The following is an 18,123-nucleotide window of genomic DNA, read 5'->3' as shown; positions in this document are numbered from 1 at the left end:
TTTCTTAAGGACTTCAAAATGAATTCCTGCATACTCTCAGAGCTTTTTCTTTTTTTTATTGTTTTAGATTTTCCAGATAGGGCTTCCCTCTGTATCCCTGGATGACTTGGAATTTGCAATGTCAACAATGCTGGCCTACAACTCACAGGGATACACCTTCCTCTGCCTCTAGAGAGCTGGGATTTAAGGTGTATGTCATCACATCCTTAGACTTTGGGGATTTCTAAGTTGTATGTCAGCATTCCAGTGATGTCACAGTCACAGCCTATCTCTTCACAGTCAGTTACTTTCTTGCTATTTGTATGGTTTGACTCTAGTATGAAGATTTTGAAGGTGAATAAAAGAATTCATCAGAATGTTTTCTTTAATGATGAATTTTCTTTTATCTCTGGAATTTCAGCACTATATAAAGGATTTATCAAATTCAATGCATTTAGGGAGGTGTAATTTCCAATGAACAGAAAGACATGTGGAGTATATACTCGCTACCTTTATATGTTTTCTCAGAAGTATGAATTTTGTGATGTATAGCACAATTGGAGTGAAAACTAAAGGTTTTGTCATATTTCTTGTTACTTTATTAGTTTTATTTTATTTTTTTTTTTTGACAAAGGTTTTATTTAGTCCTGGTTGTACTGGAACTCAGTATTTAGATGATTATGTCCTCAGACTCACAGAGATTTTGCCTCTGCACCCTGAGTGCTGGGAATAAAGGAGTACATCACCACACCTAGCATGATTATGAATTTTTGATGTTGAACAAGAAAATGTTTTCATTATATTTTTAACCAGGGGCTGGAGACATGGCTTAGTGGGTAAAAGCACTGGTTGCTCTTCTAGACCAGTATTCAATTCCAAACACATGCACAGCAGTTCACAATGGTCTGTAATTACACATTCAGGGGCTCTGATGACCCCTTCTGCCCTCCGCCTGCACCAGGAATACATGTAGTGCACAGGCATACTTGCAGGCAAAGCATACATATACATTAAAAAATTAAAAAAAAAAAAAAAGCTTTTCCCACTGTTACATTTGCAGAATTTTATTTTAATATAAACTAGGATATTTTTTAAAATGTAAACCTTCATTAAAGAGTTTCACAAGTTTCTTATCTTTATGTTTCTATTTTGTATACTGTTGTGATTTGTAAGCAGAGAATATTGGAAAATGCTATGTCACATTATTCAAACCATGTTTCTCCCCAGTATGAATTTTCAAATATCTTCTAAATTTGGAACTCTGAATAAAGGATGTGTCAGTCTTTGCTTTTCTATGGTTTCTCTCCATGATGGATTTTCTGATGTCTCCTTAAACCACAAGATTGGATAAAGGATTTGTCACATTCCTGACAGCTGTAAGGTCTCTCTCCAGTGTGAACTCTCTGGTGTTTTCTAAGATTAAAGTCCTGGGTAAAGAACTTGTTGCATTCCATACATTTGTAAGGTTTCTCCCCAGAATGAACTCTCTGATGTCTTCTAAGATCTGTGCAACTGATAAAGGATTTGTCACATTCCTTACATTTGTAAGGTCTCTCTCCAGTATGAACTCTCTGATGTCTTCTAAGACTTACAATATGGATAAAGGATATGTCACAGTCTTTACATTTGTGAAGTTTCTCTCCAGTATGAATTTTCTGATGTGCTCTAAGATATGAGGAGCTAGTATAAGACTTGTCACATTCCATACATTTGTAAAGTTTCTCTCCAGTGTGAACACTCTGGTGTCTTTTAAGTTGTGAGCAACTGGTAAAGGATTTGTCACATTCCTTACAACCGTAAGGCCTCTCTCCAGTATGAACTCTCTGATGTATTCTAAGACTTGCAATATGGATATAGGACATGTCACAGTCTTTGCATTTGTGAAGTTTCTCTCCAGTATGGATTTTCTGATGTGTCCTTAAACCAGAAGAGTGGGCAAAAGATTTGTCACATTCCTGACAACTGTAAGGTCTCTCTCCAGTATGAACTCTCTGATGTTTTCTAAGATTTGAAGAATGGGTAAAGGACTTATCACATTCCATACATTTGTAAGGTTTCTCCCCAGTATGGATTTTCTGATGTCTTCTAAGGGTTGAGTTCAAGGTAAAGGACTTGTCACATACCCCACATTTATAAGGTTTGTCACCAGCATGGATTCTATAATGCCTGTTAAGATGTGATAATTCAAGGAAGGACTTACCACAGTCTTTGCATTTGTGAAACTTCTCTAGAGAATGAATTTTTCTATGCCTGCTCAGTGATGAATAGTGGGTAAAGGCTCTGTCACAGTCACTGCACTTGTAAAGCTTTTCTCCAGTACGGAGTCTGTAATGGCTTCTAAAGTGTGAAAGCTGATGAAAGGCCTTGCCACATTCTTGACAACTATAATGTCTCCCAGCAGTATGCATTTTCTGATGTCTCTTGAGAGTGGACCAGTGGGCAAAGGATTTGTCACATTCCTTACATTTGTAAGGTTTCTCTCCAGTATGCAATTTTTGATGGTTATTAAATCCTGACAACTGACGAAATGACTTTCCACATTCTTTGCATTTGTAAGGTTTCTCCCCAGTATGAAGTCTTTGATGTATTTTAAGAGTTGAACGCTGGGTAAAAGATTTTTCACAAACATTGCACTTGTAGGGTCTCTTTCCACTGTGTATTCTCTGATGTACACTGAGGTTTGAGGCAGTACTGAAGCATTTCCCACACATCCCACACTGGTGTGGTGTCTCTCCAATGTAGATTGGTTTTTGCAAAAGACTGTAAGCAGAGCTGAAATAGTCATGATATTCTCGCTGCCTGTGCTCTTTCTTTGCAGTGTAGAGTCTCTGATCTTGAATAATATTGGAACACAAATTTAACGTTTTCTCACTGTCTTTAGATTTACACAGTTCTTCACCAGTGTGCATGCTTTCATGTCTATCTGGATTTGATGAGTCGATAGAGGCATCACTGTGATTACTGCAAGTGTAGTTATTAGAGTTTTCTGTAGTTTCACTTGTTCTATAAAGTGCACATGTGGAGGGGTCATGAAGCACTTTGCCAAGCTCATTACACTGACAAGACTCCTTTTCAGTCTTCACATGTTGACGGACAGGATCACATTTGCAACAGTTCTCTGAAAATTAGTATAATTCAGATTAATAGGGCTTGTTCCAATAATAAACACATGATAAATGACTATCTTCCTAAGTTCTCTTTTAAGATAAATACCTGGAACTATTTGGATTAGAGCTCCCAGAAATGGATATTTTTCACTCATGGTAATTGTATGGATTCTCACAAGAACAGCATGACAGCCTTCAAAGGTCAGTGATTTATAATAGATATCTCATCTTTATCAAAAATCCCTAACTGGGAAAAAGATGAAAAAAATAACTGAAGGTCATTAATTAGCTTTGGTATAGAGCTCACTGACTAATTATATTTAGAATACACACGTCACTATCTTAAATAATTCTTCTCAGAAATTGATGGAGTTTAATCCAATCTGAGGTTCACAGTATTTTTACTTACTAAGTGATAGGCAATAAAGAGTACTTTTCAGAAGACTCAATCCCTTAAAAGATTAAAGTCTTACTTAAAAGCATCAAAGAGTTTAGTTTTCTCACTAGGAAAACACATTAGATTCTTCAGACATAATGGATGCAAAGACAGTATTCTGCCAGACATCAGAGGCTCTAGATCGTTTGAGGCAGGACTGTCATGGGCACCTATTGCTTATTTCTATTCTCTGTTGTCTGAGCTCCACACACTGCTGTGTTTCTTAACTTTCCTCATAGGGTTATTCTCAAGTCTACTCCATACACTGACTCCTAAGATTATTTTCCATAAGGGTGTCTGTGTATTCTCCACTGGGAAGAAAATGAAGGATGTAGTAAGAAGATAGGCACACAAGGAAGGCAATTACAGAATAACCCTACTTCATGGACTCACATTAGACTTAAAATGTTGTAAAATTATTCCAATCTGTTATAAGCATAGTCAAATAAAACTGCATTTTGTACTACTATTAAGTCAGCATAATTCACAATACCTTCTAACAGTTATTACAACAGACAGGATGCATCCTGGGGCCAGGACACTACACTAAGTTAAGTGACCAGGAATCCTTTTAAGTGCAACTGAATATGACAAAACCATTCTCAGCTCTTGCTTTCTCTTTCACTAAATCCCTTCACTGTTCTCCTGATCATACACTAGCCCACCCTACTTGTGGCTACTCTCTCATCTCCACATTCCAGGGCAATCTCATTCTTTCTGGACAGGTGATCACACCAACCTTGCATACAATAATCCACATGTTCTTGAGGCAGCCCATGACCCATGCTAGAACTTTTAGAAAGATTACACAAGTGTAAGACAGTACTGCACTCGGTACAAGAAAACAGAAAGCAGAGGAATTTAGGCAAGATTTCTCAATTGATATTTCTTCTCAAATTCTTCAGTATATTTAGTATTTTCAGTTTGTATATCTTGAATTTTTTCACAGTTAAAACCAGTCAATTACAATAATGGACATAGAGCTTTAAGATATGAGTGGAAATATTATATGCTACTGAGTTTATGAACTCTTGGAACCAAAATGAAGGGTGGACGGTACCTCAAATTGGAAAATGGAAAGAGAAAACTAAATAGCATGGAAAAGTTCTTTCCTACTACGACACTTTGCCTTGTCTCCTGTTGGTGTTTTCAGGACAGCTTAACAGATTTTACATCCTATAAAGGTAGAACAAAAAAAAAAAAAAACATGGGTTAGGAATTCTACAAGCAAAATGTTCTCACCCACAAAGACCAGGTTGTTATAATTCTCCAACATCACATCAATGTACAAAGCCCTCTGAGCAGAATCCAGGCATTCCCACTCCTCCTGGTGGAAGTCCACAGCTACATCTCTGAATGTCAACAGACCCTGAAACAAAAATTGTGGTTTCAGCATGTACTACTTGCAATTGCTTTCCATATATAAGGGAGTGAAATGTAGATGAGCAAAGATCATTACTCGAAAAGAAGATTTCCAATACAGTCACATGCTATCACGAATGTTCTAACTCTGTGAAAACAAGATGAGACAATAGTCTTACAAGCAGTATACGTGAAACAAGAAATACATTTAAGGTCTGGACATGCTTGTCTATCTGTTATGGATTCTGTGTTTATGTTACACAGGATCACAGCAGACATGTCTCAGAAGGAAAATTCATGATGAGGAAATGTGCTTTAAATGCTGTACCTGCACATCATGCTAAAACATTAACACAATTCAATCCTTTGTATACTTGGGCCTTACATGACTATTCTAACAGACTCAGTTGGGATATTTAAACTCTAGGTCCAATGTCACACCATTAAATAGCAAAGGGGTAGGTATGGAAGGCAGAATTCATGACTAATTTTGCAGACAAAGAGTTCTGATTTTTTTCCACAGTAGCAAGGATTGTAACAGCACTACATACTGTCAATTTTAACATTAACATGTAAGGTAAGTGTTCTACGGAATTAATTTCATGAGCATGCTTGGGCCACTATGAACAGAGAGAAAAATCTGCAACAGCCATATTGGATATAATCCAAAATCTCCCTAAGAATATGCATAAGCCAACAGAGTTTTGAAGAATATTTCACTTTACTCCCAAAGAGTAATAAAAATTGAAGGAAGTCTAAAAACACATCAAATAACGTTTATGGTATAGCTAAGAGAATCTGTACCAGTGACACTTTGGATAAGGCTCATAGCAAGAATTTACCAAAAATTAAATTAACTAAATACCGAGGAAATAAAACTACAAATCAATAAATGGGCATATGAAATAAATAGACACTTTTCAAAGACAGAAACTCAAAAGGCCAATAAATATTGCAAAAGACTCCAGGATCCCCAAAAGACCAACCATTGAAATGGAAATTAAAACTTCTTAGAAATACTGCCTCACCTCGGGCAGAATGGCTGTTATCAACTCACCTGACAACAAATGTTTGAGGGGATATGGAGAAAAAGGCAGCCTTATTCACTGTTGATGGAGGGATGGACTAATTAATACAGTCATGTGGGAATTGGAGATTATTGAAAAAATTGAAAAGAGTACTAACATATGACCCACCACTTTAACTCCAGGCCATATACCCAGAGAACAACACACCCCATGTTATTGCTGTTTTAATCACAAAAGGAAAAGTATTGGAATCAAACTAATTATCAAAAGATGAATTGACAATGAAAATTGTATAAAATGGAGTATAATTCAGCTGAAGAGAAAAATAAAATGAAAATGTTCAGGAAAGTGGATGGACCCAAAATGTGTAATATTAAGCAGTCATATACTTTTAGAAAGAAGATACCATGTTTTCACTCATATGCAGAATCTACCCAGTAATAATATGTGTATAGAAGCAATGTATAGGTCAGCACAGTATAACATGGAGAAAAGAGAACAGGAAAGTTTAAATTATCAGGGACTGATGCAGGTAATGAACACTAGTTACGAAAAAGGATATACAGCTAAGTGCTTTTCTAGTTTTAATCCTGCCAAAGGTGTTTGGGGTTTTGGTAATGAAGTAAATCAAAATATATTCAACTGTGAAAATATAAAATCACATGTGAGGCTCTAGAGCTTCTGTTCCCAATAACAACTCTAACTGTATATAAGTACATTGACTTGTATAGTCTTTGGGCATACTTAATTTCAGTGAGTGATTTTATTGTTTGTATTTTTGTAGAATTGTTCATAATAAAGTCTTAAAAAATCATCAGAAGCAGAAAATTAAAGGCTTTTAATACATGAAAGTATAACATATTTAGATAAAGAATGGAAAGGACCACTGACCTGTGACATGTTTACTGGAGAATCAACCATTTCTTACTGTTTCTCTTCTTTGAGTTTCTCTTTCAGGAACAATGAATACATGGTTGCTTCTCTTTCAAATTAATGGGTCAAAAAGCAAGAGTTAAAATTAATACTGAAAGTTGTCAGAAAACAATGTCAAACCACATGAAAAATCCCAAGCAACAGAATTCTACCAGGTGTCTAGTCAATGATCCCAAAGCCAGGAGAGCGTGGAAAGACACTTGAAACTCGAAGTGATAACCATCACCAACCATATTGTTGCACAAAGAAAACTACACTCTTAAAATTGATGGAGACATAAGTGCATTTCAAGATAGTCACAAATTAACACAATTGATTGCACTAAAGCAACACTGTAGATAATAGCAAAGGTTTGAAAAGGACTTTTCCATCACTTGGCAACAAGCCAAGGAAGTTGTTAAAAAAAAAAAATCCTACTTTTTTCTTCTATAACCAAAGTCTTTACCTGCAGGAAGCAATCCTAAAGGTATAGAAAGAAATGAAATTTGGCAGATGGACGTTTCATTTTGCAGAATCTAAAAGATTAAAATATGTACACCATAGCATTGACACCTACTCAGGATTTCAATGGGCAACTCCTATGAGTTCTGAAAAGGCTGATTCTGGACTACACACCTATTAGACATTATGGCCATCATGGGAATACCTGTACAAATTAAGTCTGACAATGCTCCAGCATATGTCTCCAATAAAATGAGACAGTTTTTTGCTTATTACAATATAAAGTATGTTACAAGTATACCAACAATCCCATAGGCCAAGCAGTCATAGAAAGATCCAACCGCCGGGCGGTGGTGGCGCACGCCTTTAATCCCAGCACTCGGGAGGCAGAGCTGGGCGAATCTCTGTGAGTTCAAGGCCAGCCTGGGCTACCAAGTGAGTTCCAGGAAAGGTGCAAAGCTACACAGAGAAACCCTGTCTCGAAAAAAAAAAAAAAAAAAAAAAAGATCCAACCAAACTTTAAAGGATATGCTAAATATACAGAAGGAGGTAACAATGACCTCCTAGAAATAGATTACATAATGGTTTATTAACCTTGAATTTCTCAATGCTGATGAGAAAAGGACAACAGCTGTGGAGAGACATTGGACAACAGAAAAAAACTCCTAAGCTAAACCAAATTGTTTACTTCAAAGATGTATTGACCTTGGAATAGAAACCAGGATACTTCCTACATTGGGGAAAGGCTTTTGCTTTTTTTTCTACAGGAGAAGAAAAGCTATGGATACCAACAAAATTAACAAAAATTTGATCTGAACAGGAGAAACCCCTTGATGAGGAGTAGTGACAGCTCATCCACTGATGTGACATCTCTACAAGTTGTAAGAAAAACTTAACAAACAAGGGTTGAGGCAGGATTCTGTTTTTGTCTTTACAGGATAATAGGAATACCCATCTTCAAGAAATCATAAGGCCTTGGACACCTAGATGTCTACCACACAAAGGAAGGACCTATTGGTACCAATATACTCTACAGGGATATATCTCAGTCTAACATCAATATCTCTTTAACTTTAGAATAGTTCTTGTACCGATTCAATTATAAATCAAGCTGGCTTTGGAGTTGGAATGTGGTTCTCTCTTTCTCTAAACCCAAACTTGTTGCTACAAGAAAAAATTGGAAGATTCTGTCTCATATCAGAAAAGCCAACTGGTGTGGGATAGAAGAAAATCAATAATCTAGGGATCACTGTTGTCAAGATTCTATTTCTTTCCATGCTTATCCTTGATTTTTGGAAATTCTTCATCAAATAACCCTAAATCCAAACTTTCCATTTTGATATTAATAATGTTCAACTTTTCCACAGTGAAAAATAAATCTTCCCAATAGCAATCACTGAAGCAAGTCTCCAGAAGGAAGATGGGGCCCCACAACAATGACTCTACTCATCCAGAAAGCTGCCATTGTACCTAAGCACATTACTCAATGATCAGCTTTGGACTGATAATTCTTCAGGACAGTTCCAAGATGAGATGGTCCATCATACTACACTTCTAGCCAGAATCTCAGACAACCTTATCCATTACTCTGAGACTGGCCCTACTGAGACCTAACTATCTATGCTTTCTTACAGGACCTCACAGAGATACTGTCACCCCCTAAACAGCAGGAAGCAATTCTAAGAAAACAATCTCCCAAAGATTTCATTTTCTCAGGGTTATGGATAAATGGTTATAGGGTTGGGGATGGAACACTAAAATTTAGACTCAGTATTCTCCTTTAGAAAAGAAAAAAGGAGAATGGATATGTATAGTATTTTAAGGTAGATTATTGTATCATCTAGTAAACTGTTTTAGCAAACTATTAGCCTTGGATAATTTGCACTGATATAGATTCTTGTATATTTGATACAAATGTAAACTCTTCTTATATTCCCATTTAAGATAATTGGTATATTGATACAAATGCAAAACTTTATCTGTTGTACTTATATTTCTACTCCTGTTTGAAATATTTTGTATATTGCTACAAATGTAAAATTATATTTGTCATACTGTATGTATGTTCTACCCCTGCTTAGGATACTTTGTATATTGATACATATTAAGGATATTGTTGTCATACTCTATATTGCACTATACATTTCTATCTCTGTTTATGATATTTTGTGTATTGTCACAATTTTGAGTTCACTGTCCTTATACAGTACGTCTGCTTACAGACTGTTTACCTAGTTAATGTAAAGCCTTAGCCCTTAGGTTATTTAGGTAGAGAAGACTTACAGATTTATAGTCACCCATGTCTGTCACTTCTATAGTTATGTTAGTTAGGTTCTCCAGATTTACACAAGGATATGTCAGATGGATAGGTAATCTTCAAACACTTCATAGACCTAGAGAACATGGCATTTAGATATTTTGATAATTTAGAATTCTGTTGACGTGAGACACAATTGCTCCTGGCAGCACAGAACTGATCCCGAGAGAATGTTGGGCTTCTAAGACATTTCCGTTTGGAAGTTTGTCTTCTTGGCACAAAATGGCCTGCTGGGCAAAGAACTGCCCTTGCTTCTACTGATGACAGCATAAATGCTGTCCTTTCTAGATGAGCAGGACACAAGGAAAAGTGACTACTGAACTCTGCCAAGACAGGATAAGATGGTCTTTCAAAATTCCTGCTTCTGAAAACAGTCTAGTAGTCTAGGCCTTCTGAAAATAGTCTGATAGTCTAGGCCTTTAGCCAAATCGGATGCCCCAACAATGCTGAGAAACTTTAGGTGACTGTCCAGGCTGCCAACTGTCTGTCTATTCTCCTAAGAATTTCAGAAATTGCTTGCTTGCATTTTCCATTTTCTCAGGTATTAGTATGTTCCTTCTCAGTTCTTTGATGGAGTTAAAGACTAGGTAGTAACAGTTACAATCTTCTCATATCTTAGCTAGAACATATTAAGTACTAGAGTTAGAATCTTCAGGATAGGAGAGCTATTGGAGCAATCTCGGTAGTTTGTCATTTACCTATCTTCTGGACATCTCTGGACATTTAGCATGTCTTTCTTGTTTGATGTTGTTCTTGTTGGTTGTAGTTCCATTTTTGTTTGTTATTACCCTTTCTTCTTCCTGGACAATACTTGATACTCATTCTTATTGTACATAGTTTGCATTAAGTTTAGAACCTTCTTATTTAGACAAAAAGGGGAAATGTAGTGGTATTTGCTCTGCCCATGACCTTGGGCTATAGGGTCCAAAGGAGGCAGTGCTTCTTGCCCTTGTGACCTCTTAAAAGGAAAGGGAGAAGGGTCATGAATCCAGGTGGATTCACTCTGAGCTGTTTACTCAGTTCTGTATTCGTGAGTGTATTTATATCTTAATAAATCCCTATTACCCATTAAATAGACTCACATGGATTGATCTTAACATGCCCACATTAGGATAATCCTGAGATTTTTCTCAGTGGGAGTCTCTAGTGAATTATCTCTAGTGAAACAGAATGTGGCAAAACTGATTTCATGTCCCACTTACACATTCACTTGATCCCCTTTCCACTCCTTCACCAATGTCTCCACCATACCTGGACCCTTAGCTACTGTCTCCTCTCTCCTTCCAGGCCTCTTTGTTCTGCAGCACAGGTGAGCAGGTCATGGTGATCAGTGAGCCCTGCACATGGGAAAGAGATTGTTCAGTAAACATGGGTACATCTAACACAGTACTGTGCTCAGGAGATGAAGAGAAAACTAAATACAGTATTATAAAATGATTCAGTGTCAGAATACTGAAAACAATTAGAAAGCATTTTTAGTTATTGTATCTTGAATCCCCACTTCCAATCACAGTTCAATCAAAATTCAGGGGCAGAAATGGAACTGAATGATTGGGAAGAGAATATTATACACTAGTGAGGTTCTGAATTGATCATGGACCAATAATGATGAAGTCTTACACCTCCCAAAAGGACATACATGAATAAGAGAGAAGATTTCATGAAAACTTCCTTTTTTCCGCTGAGGATTTGACTTTATTCTGTGGGATGTGAGACTCATCCACACAAAGCTCACAGACTTGCAGATTAGTTTGTCAAGAAATACTGAGGAGGAGCAAGGGAGACTGCAAGCAAACTATTCTCACCCACAGAGACCATTCTGCTGCAATTCTGCAACATCCAGTGCAAGTACAAAGGCCTCAGAGCAGGTCCAGGCATGGCCACACCTCCTGGGAGATGTCCACAGTCACACCAAAGGCTGTCAACAGACTACAAAAGAAAATGCAACAGTTTCAATTGTCCTGTTGGTGCACACATTTAATCCTAGCACTTGGGAGAAACAGGTGGGTGGAATCTGTTTTCCAGTCCAGCTTGGTCTACATGGTGAGTTTGGGCTAGACAGAGTAACACTGTGAGCTCAGGTCTCAAACACAGCAAATACAAGAACCAAAAAAAAAAATAACAGTTTGGTCATGTGTCTATGGACAGAATGCTTTTCTTGGACCAAGGAGACAAAAGACTATTGCAGAGATTTTTCTGATATAGATGAGTTATCATAAGTATTCAAAAGATGCTTTCTATTATTCTTCTATATTATAATGCTTTCCAATTTCTTTCTTCGTCTTCTATCTCCCTTGAAACAGGGTATTTCTGTGCAGTGCTAGCTGTCCTTAAAGTCACTATGTACACCTTACCAGCCTCCAACAGACTGCGATCCACCTGCCTCTGCCTTCTGAGTGTTAGGATTGAAGGCCTGTGCCACTAGGCCTGGCAAAGACACTTTTCTGAATGCTGTATTTACATCCCAGTGTGCATACTTCTCAGAGGGAAAATTAATGGTGGATAAACGTTTACTTTTAAAAGTTAATGTTTAAAAGTAAACTGTGGAACTCGCAAAAAAATAAAATGTACTTTCAGATTCAATGAAATTTGCAGGCTTTCCTTTCATGACTATTATCTAAAAGCTCCTGGCGAATCCAAGTCTCCAGGTAAATACGCCACTCTTGACTAGGGAAGCGGTACAACACGGAAGTTAGTATGGATGATTGTAAATTTCAAGAGCTTTGTCGTTTCCACCATAGCAAAGAGAATCGTGTTTGCAAATCTCAACAGATATATTCAAACATTCGATTAGATTATTCTTACAAGAATATTTGGGTAATCAGAAGATGAGTTTAAAAAAAAAAAAAAGAAACAGGCTTATTCCATAGGATCTAAAATACACCAAGGGAAAGACATCCACAGCAGAATTTCGGAGCCGGCTTCCTTATAAACAGCAGAGAAACTGCTCGCACCCCGGTCCCTCCCCTCCCGTGTCCCAGCCCCGCAGCTCCTCTGACCTGGGAGGTTCCAGGGCCGCCGGGCTGCGGTTCCCGCCACTGCGCTGCTGACTGGTGACTTTCCCAGGCCGCCCCGCGCGGAGACTGCGGCTCCCGGGAGGTTTCAGGTCCCCGCGACACCCCGCCGGGTCCTCCGCACCCAGGTCTGCACCCCCACGATTCCCCAAGGTGCAGCAAGGAACACTAATGGTCCCTCAGCACTGCTGACCTTGGCCCCGCTCCAACATCCCTGGTCTCATAGTTTGTCCCAGCTTCCCTTTACGTCACCACTCTAAGCCCTCCCACACACCTCTCTTCCCCTACGCTCAGCCAATGTGCCACATCCTCCCATCCGCTGTTTCCGGTTGTGTGTCTCCGCCCCATCGGGGACCGTCCCTCCCACTCGGTCTCAGGCTGCCTTCCACACAGCTCCAGCTGTCAGGCTGCCCTGGACCCGCTCTGCACAGCCTCCCCACATGCTCGCTGCCAGCCTAGACCAGAACTGGATCTAGGAGGACGCTGCACCCTGGTATCTGACCCCTACAGTGAGTTCTGAAATCTTCAGACAAAAGACAGGCAGCCTAACCTCGACTTGACTACCAGCAGCCTGGGCTACAACTTACACCAAATGAAAACAAGCTAAATTCAGATTCCAGCGTCCCAACGCTAACACAAACATGAAAATCCAGAACCAAATACTGCATTTGTGCCTTGGGGAGAGACATTTCAGGAACGTGGAATTTGGAAAGAAATAGGTGTCTCCCGAAGTCCGTGGTCAGCCCCATTGCCATCAGCCCAGGGCTGAGTTCATCCCGCGCTGTACCGCTCTCACCACTAGATGGTGGTCTTGTCATTTTACTAACTCAGAAACTAGTCTTTTGTGATTCATGCTAAAGGTAATTTGAGATAAAACAAACAAACAAAACATTTTTTTAATGCAGCGGTGAATGCAGAGACTCTTGGCTATCTAAGATACAGAAAATGAGTAAGGTATGTAGTCCCAGCCCTGAAAATGTCAGTTACACCTTCCCATCTATGGCTGTGGGAACATTAAGAGGTGGAGGAAAGGTAATAAGAAGGGAAAGAGGAGGAAGGGCTAAGACATGCCATTCTCTAGACTCCACACAGCTGTTGTAATCAGTAACCAACAGCAACTGCATGGACCTCACACTAGACCACAATCAGTCTAGGAAAGGAAAAGGCTCACAGGGCACACCTTTACCTTTCAAATGTTGGCGATGGATGCATTGTAGAAGAATCACTGCCTTTAGCTGCAGTCCTCTGCTGAGCCCACCAGGCTCCAACACGTTGGTCCAAACCCACAGTCTCACAGATGGCTCTGGTTACTCTCATGGAGTCACAAGGAAAATGAATGGAGATGAACACAATAGATTTGTTGGAATTGTGGACCAGGATAGTAGAGAGGTAGCACATGAGAATGGACAGTATTTGAGGCACACACACACACACACACACACACACACACACACTTTTATACACACATTCTGTGAGTGTGTGTGGGGGGGGAGAGAGAGAGAACTAATAATAGAATTTTTTTTTTTTTTTTGGTTTTTCAAGACAGGGAGCGTGGCACTCTGTTCTGTTTGGTTATATCAGTACACCATCAGGTTATACTAAGAGTCAGGAAGTCTTCCTTTTTGTTTCAAGTATTTATGTAGCTTTGCTGTTCTTCTTTGAAGCTCTGATAGAATCCTGTCAATCAGGTCATGGTGTTGTTTGGGAGGTTTCAGGGAGGGTCATTTTATTACTGCTTCAGTGTCATTGCTGATTGTGTTTACATATTTATTTCATGTGTTTAAATTTCATCTGGAAACTCATCTATTTCATTTAGAGTTTCCAATTCAGTAGATTAGAGGTCTTCAATATTAGCAGAAATAAGATCCACTTGTTTACTCATGTCTATCAAGTAGTTTGTCATGACATGGTGTTAAAAAGTTACGTATAGTTTTCAAAATTATGCAGACCTTTAATCACAGCACTCAGGGGCCAGGGGCAAAGGGAAACTGTGAAGTCACAGCCAGCCTGGTCTGCATAGTTAGTCTAGGACAACTGGTAATAAACAGAGAATCCTTGTCTAAAAACAAAGAAAACTTCACCCTGAAGAATAGCTTTCATGGTACCAGAAGCACCATTCAAGCTTCCAAAGGTGGAAGACAATGACAGTCTTATCCAGCTGTGATGCCTATGAACCACATCAGTGATCATCATGGTACAATATTCCTGAGGGCAGCAGTGGCAAGCATACCTTGGTGGTAACCAGCAGCTCTTTAATTGGACTTAAATTGTTAACAAAAGAGAAACCTTGACTAGTACTGGAAACCTGAATGACTGCTCAGTGCTGGTGAAGTCATAAGTCTTGGAGGAGAACCAACAACCACCACTTTGCTAAACCTGCATAATCCCTAACAAAAATCTAAACATTTTCCTTATACCCACAGATAAGCATAGTCTTCACCAGTTATTAAATAAACTTCTCTTTGCAACAGACAGAGACCACTACAAATAAACCACATCTAATCAAAATGCAGAGTTGTGGATGCCAGGCCCAATGAATACATATATAAAACACTCAAGGAAATTTTTTGAAGAAGTGGGTATAAGATATATATAGTGGGGATATCTATGAATGACTTACAGCCTACTGTTCAGCTAATCCAACAATGTTTAGCTGTGAACAGAAAGTCCAAGAATCTAGTACGCATTCCACTAGGCTGGATGTCTCAACTGGTTGTCAGTATATGCTGGAACCCAAAAGAAATAGGCTCCAAAGCCAGTGAAGGAACGGATGTGCTATCAAGGCTAGGACAAGTAGACAGGGAGCAAAAGCTTCATTGTTCCCTGTTGTTATATAGACTTCCAGCAGAAGGTGTGGCCCAGATTAAAGTTGTATCTTCCAGGCTCATGATCCTTTTCGAAGGCATGTGTCCTTTCACCTCCAGATATAGATTAAGGCATTTGTCTTCCTATCTCTAAGGTCTGGACTAATAGTGGATTCACTTCACTTCAAACCAAGCAAAAATAATCTCTCACAGGTGTGCCCTCCATTTCTGGATTGTAGTTCATTGCACAAGTAGTAACTTAGACAAGCAAGAGTAGCCATCACAAGTCCATCATCCCTTGTCAACTTGACACACAATCACATTTCCTTATGTCATGATTAATTTCCAACTGAAAACATTAAACAGGTCATAATAACAGCTAAACACAATGTAACTGTACCAAATAGAATAAAAAATGCATTATGTATTTAACCATGTCATAATTACACCTAACATGATATAACCCACTTTTGTACAGCTGCAAACGCATTTGAAATTTAGAATAGGTGTCAATGTCACTTGTGGAACAGTACTTTAGTATCTCAAATTTAAATATGATAACCATTGGTATTCTCTTAGTTGACATTACATCACTTGATAAAGAAATTGAAAGACAACAAATACCTGTACAAAAGCATACTTAGAAAAATACAATGGAAACACTAATGTCAACTGTAATTTTCCTCTCTGTTGCTGGTCACGTGGCCTTAACAAGTGCTTATTAACTACCTTCCTCTACTACCCATTCTGTATTTTCTCCACCCTCAGCAGGTCTTGGCTCCTTTCCTGAAAAGTGACCCATTCCTTCATTCCAGATGTGTCTGTGCCCTTTGTCATCCTTCCTGGATTAGGCTGTTGTTGTTTCCCATTGACTTTAATCACAGGACATGGTAGCACTTAGAGACACCCTAAAGGCTCTCCTGCACTGCAGACATAATCCCTCTAACACACATTGTGGAGAGGCAATCCAGTTTCCTGGCAATGTGGAAAATCACCCCTCCTAACATGTTTATTCCTTTCTTAGCTTGTTGGTTTAAGGGCATTAGAAGCCAAAAGTGACCAGGGGGAGTCTGATCTTCTGGTTCAATGGAATGGCTGTTTCAGCTCCTGGCATGAATGTTCCCTGTCTGGAACCAAAATTTCTAAACCAGCAGAACTTTAATGTTGAGGGAACAGGATGTAAAAATTTCCTAGTGGGTCACTAGGGGTGATAGTGGAAGGAACTATTCCCTTTCTCTCCACTTCATTCCTAGGACACCTGGATCCTGGTTAAAGGAGAAACTATTTCATATTTGACACTAATTCAAAGCATATACTCCCTTCTGGAGAACCCTACCACACCCCAGGCTGCTGCCATATAATTGGCCCTGTAACTGTTATTTCAAAAAGCCATTCCTTCTTTCTATATGGCCAGCTGCTTCTGCATGGTGGGGAACATGGTAAGACCAGTGGATTCTATGATCGTGGGCCCACTGTTGCACTTCTCTACTCTGAAGTGAGTTCCTCAGTCAGTAGCAATAATGTGTGGAATACCATGATGGTAGATAAGGCATTCTGTAAGTCCACAGGTAGTGATTGTGGCAGAAGCATACCCTGCAGGAAAGTCAAATCCATAAGCAGAATAAGTATCTACTCCAGTAAGGACAAAGCTTCCTTTCCATGGAAGAAGTGGTCCAATGTAGTCAACCTGCCACCAGATTGCTGGCTGGTCACTCAGGGGAGTGGTGCCATATCTGGGGCTGAATGCTGGTATGTGCTATGGGTGAACCTGGCACTCAGGAGCAGCTGTAGCCAGGTCAGCCTTAATGAGTAGAAGTCCATGTTGCTGAGCCCATGCCTAATGCCCGTCTCTGTCACTATGGCCACTTTGTTCATGGGCCCATTGGGCAATGAGAGGAATGGATAGGGAAAGAGGCTGACTGTCCACAGAACAGGTCATCCTATGTACTTGATTACTGAAGTTCTTTTGAACTGAAGTGACCTTTGATGAGTATTTACATGAAACACAAGTATCTTCACATCCTTTGCCCTCTTGGAGAGATCTATCCACATATTTCCCCAGATATCTTTCTCACCAATTTTTCCAGTTATGCTCTTTCCAGTCCCTGGCCATCCAGCCAATCTATTGGCTACAATCCATGAGTCAATGAACAATCACATATTTGGCCATTTCTCCTTTCAAAAAAACTGTATGTGTACTATACAAAGTCCTGCCCACTGTGAAGAATTCTCTTCACCTCTGTCTTTTAGGATTGTTCCAGAAAAGGGTTGCTGCAGCTGTCCACTTCTGGGTGGTGCCTGTATAATGTGCAGAGCCATCCGCAAATCAGGTCGTAGTCTTCTCTTTCTCAGTCAGCCATTCATAGGGCACACCCTATAAGGCTATAAGTGAATGCTTGGCAGCAGACAGCATTGCAACAGGAGTAGAAAAAACATTCATTTGGGCAACTTCTTCATGTAACGTACCTTCAGGACCTACTCAGGCCTGATCATGTATATATCACTTCCATCTAATAAAAGATTGTTGCTGTGCATGTCCTACTTTATGACTTGGTGGGTCAGATAACACCCAGCTCATGATGGGCAACTCATGTCACATGGTAACTTGGTGGCCCATTGTCAAACATTCAGTTTCCACTAAGGTCCAATAGGAGGCCAAGAGCTGTTTTTTTTTTTAACATATATTGATTCATGTGGATTTC

At 39.3% G+C, this 18,123-nt stretch overlaps 1 protein-coding gene across 1 annotated transcript; it reads right to left on the bottom strand.

Annotated features, from left to right (window-relative positions):
* Positions 1-1,027: 1,027 nt before the first annotated feature.
* LOC131894273 (zinc finger protein 54-like) lies at positions 1,028-6,848 on the bottom strand. The gene is made up of 3 exons (XM_059244500.1): positions 6,804-6,848; positions 4,765-4,891; positions 1,028-3,097 (listed from the first exon to the last, which is right to left on the bottom strand). The coding sequence occupies exons 1-3, from the start codon at positions 6,831-6,833 to the stop codon at positions 1,272-1,274; spliced, it is 1,983 nt and encodes a 660-aa protein (XP_059100483.1). The 5' UTR covers positions 6,834-6,848; the 3' UTR covers positions 1,028-1,271.
* Positions 6,849-18,123: the final 11,275 nt, after the last annotated feature.

This window comes from Peromyscus eremicus, chromosome 1 (assembly GCF_949786415.1).
Source record: "Peromyscus eremicus chromosome 1, PerEre_H2_v1, whole genome shotgun sequence".
Lineage (NCBI taxonomy): Eukaryota > Metazoa > Chordata > Mammalia > Rodentia > Cricetidae > Peromyscus > Peromyscus eremicus.
This window is presented reverse-complemented; position numbering and strand designations above follow the sequence as displayed.

Excerpts from the sequence above, each read along its gene's own strand:
- LOC131894273 (XM_059244500.1), bottom strand. The coding sequence starts at position 6,833 with ATGGTTGATTCTCCAGTAAACATGTCACAG. Across the intron at positions 4,892-6,803 it reads CTCCAGTAAACATGTCACAG|GGTCTGTTGACATTCAGAGA; the intron begins GTCAGTGGTCCT and ends TTTTTGTTTCAG. Across the intron at positions 3,098-4,764 it reads TAACAACCTGGTCTTTGTGG|AGAACTGTTGCAAATGTGAT; the intron begins GTGAGAACATTT and ends ACTAATTTTCAG.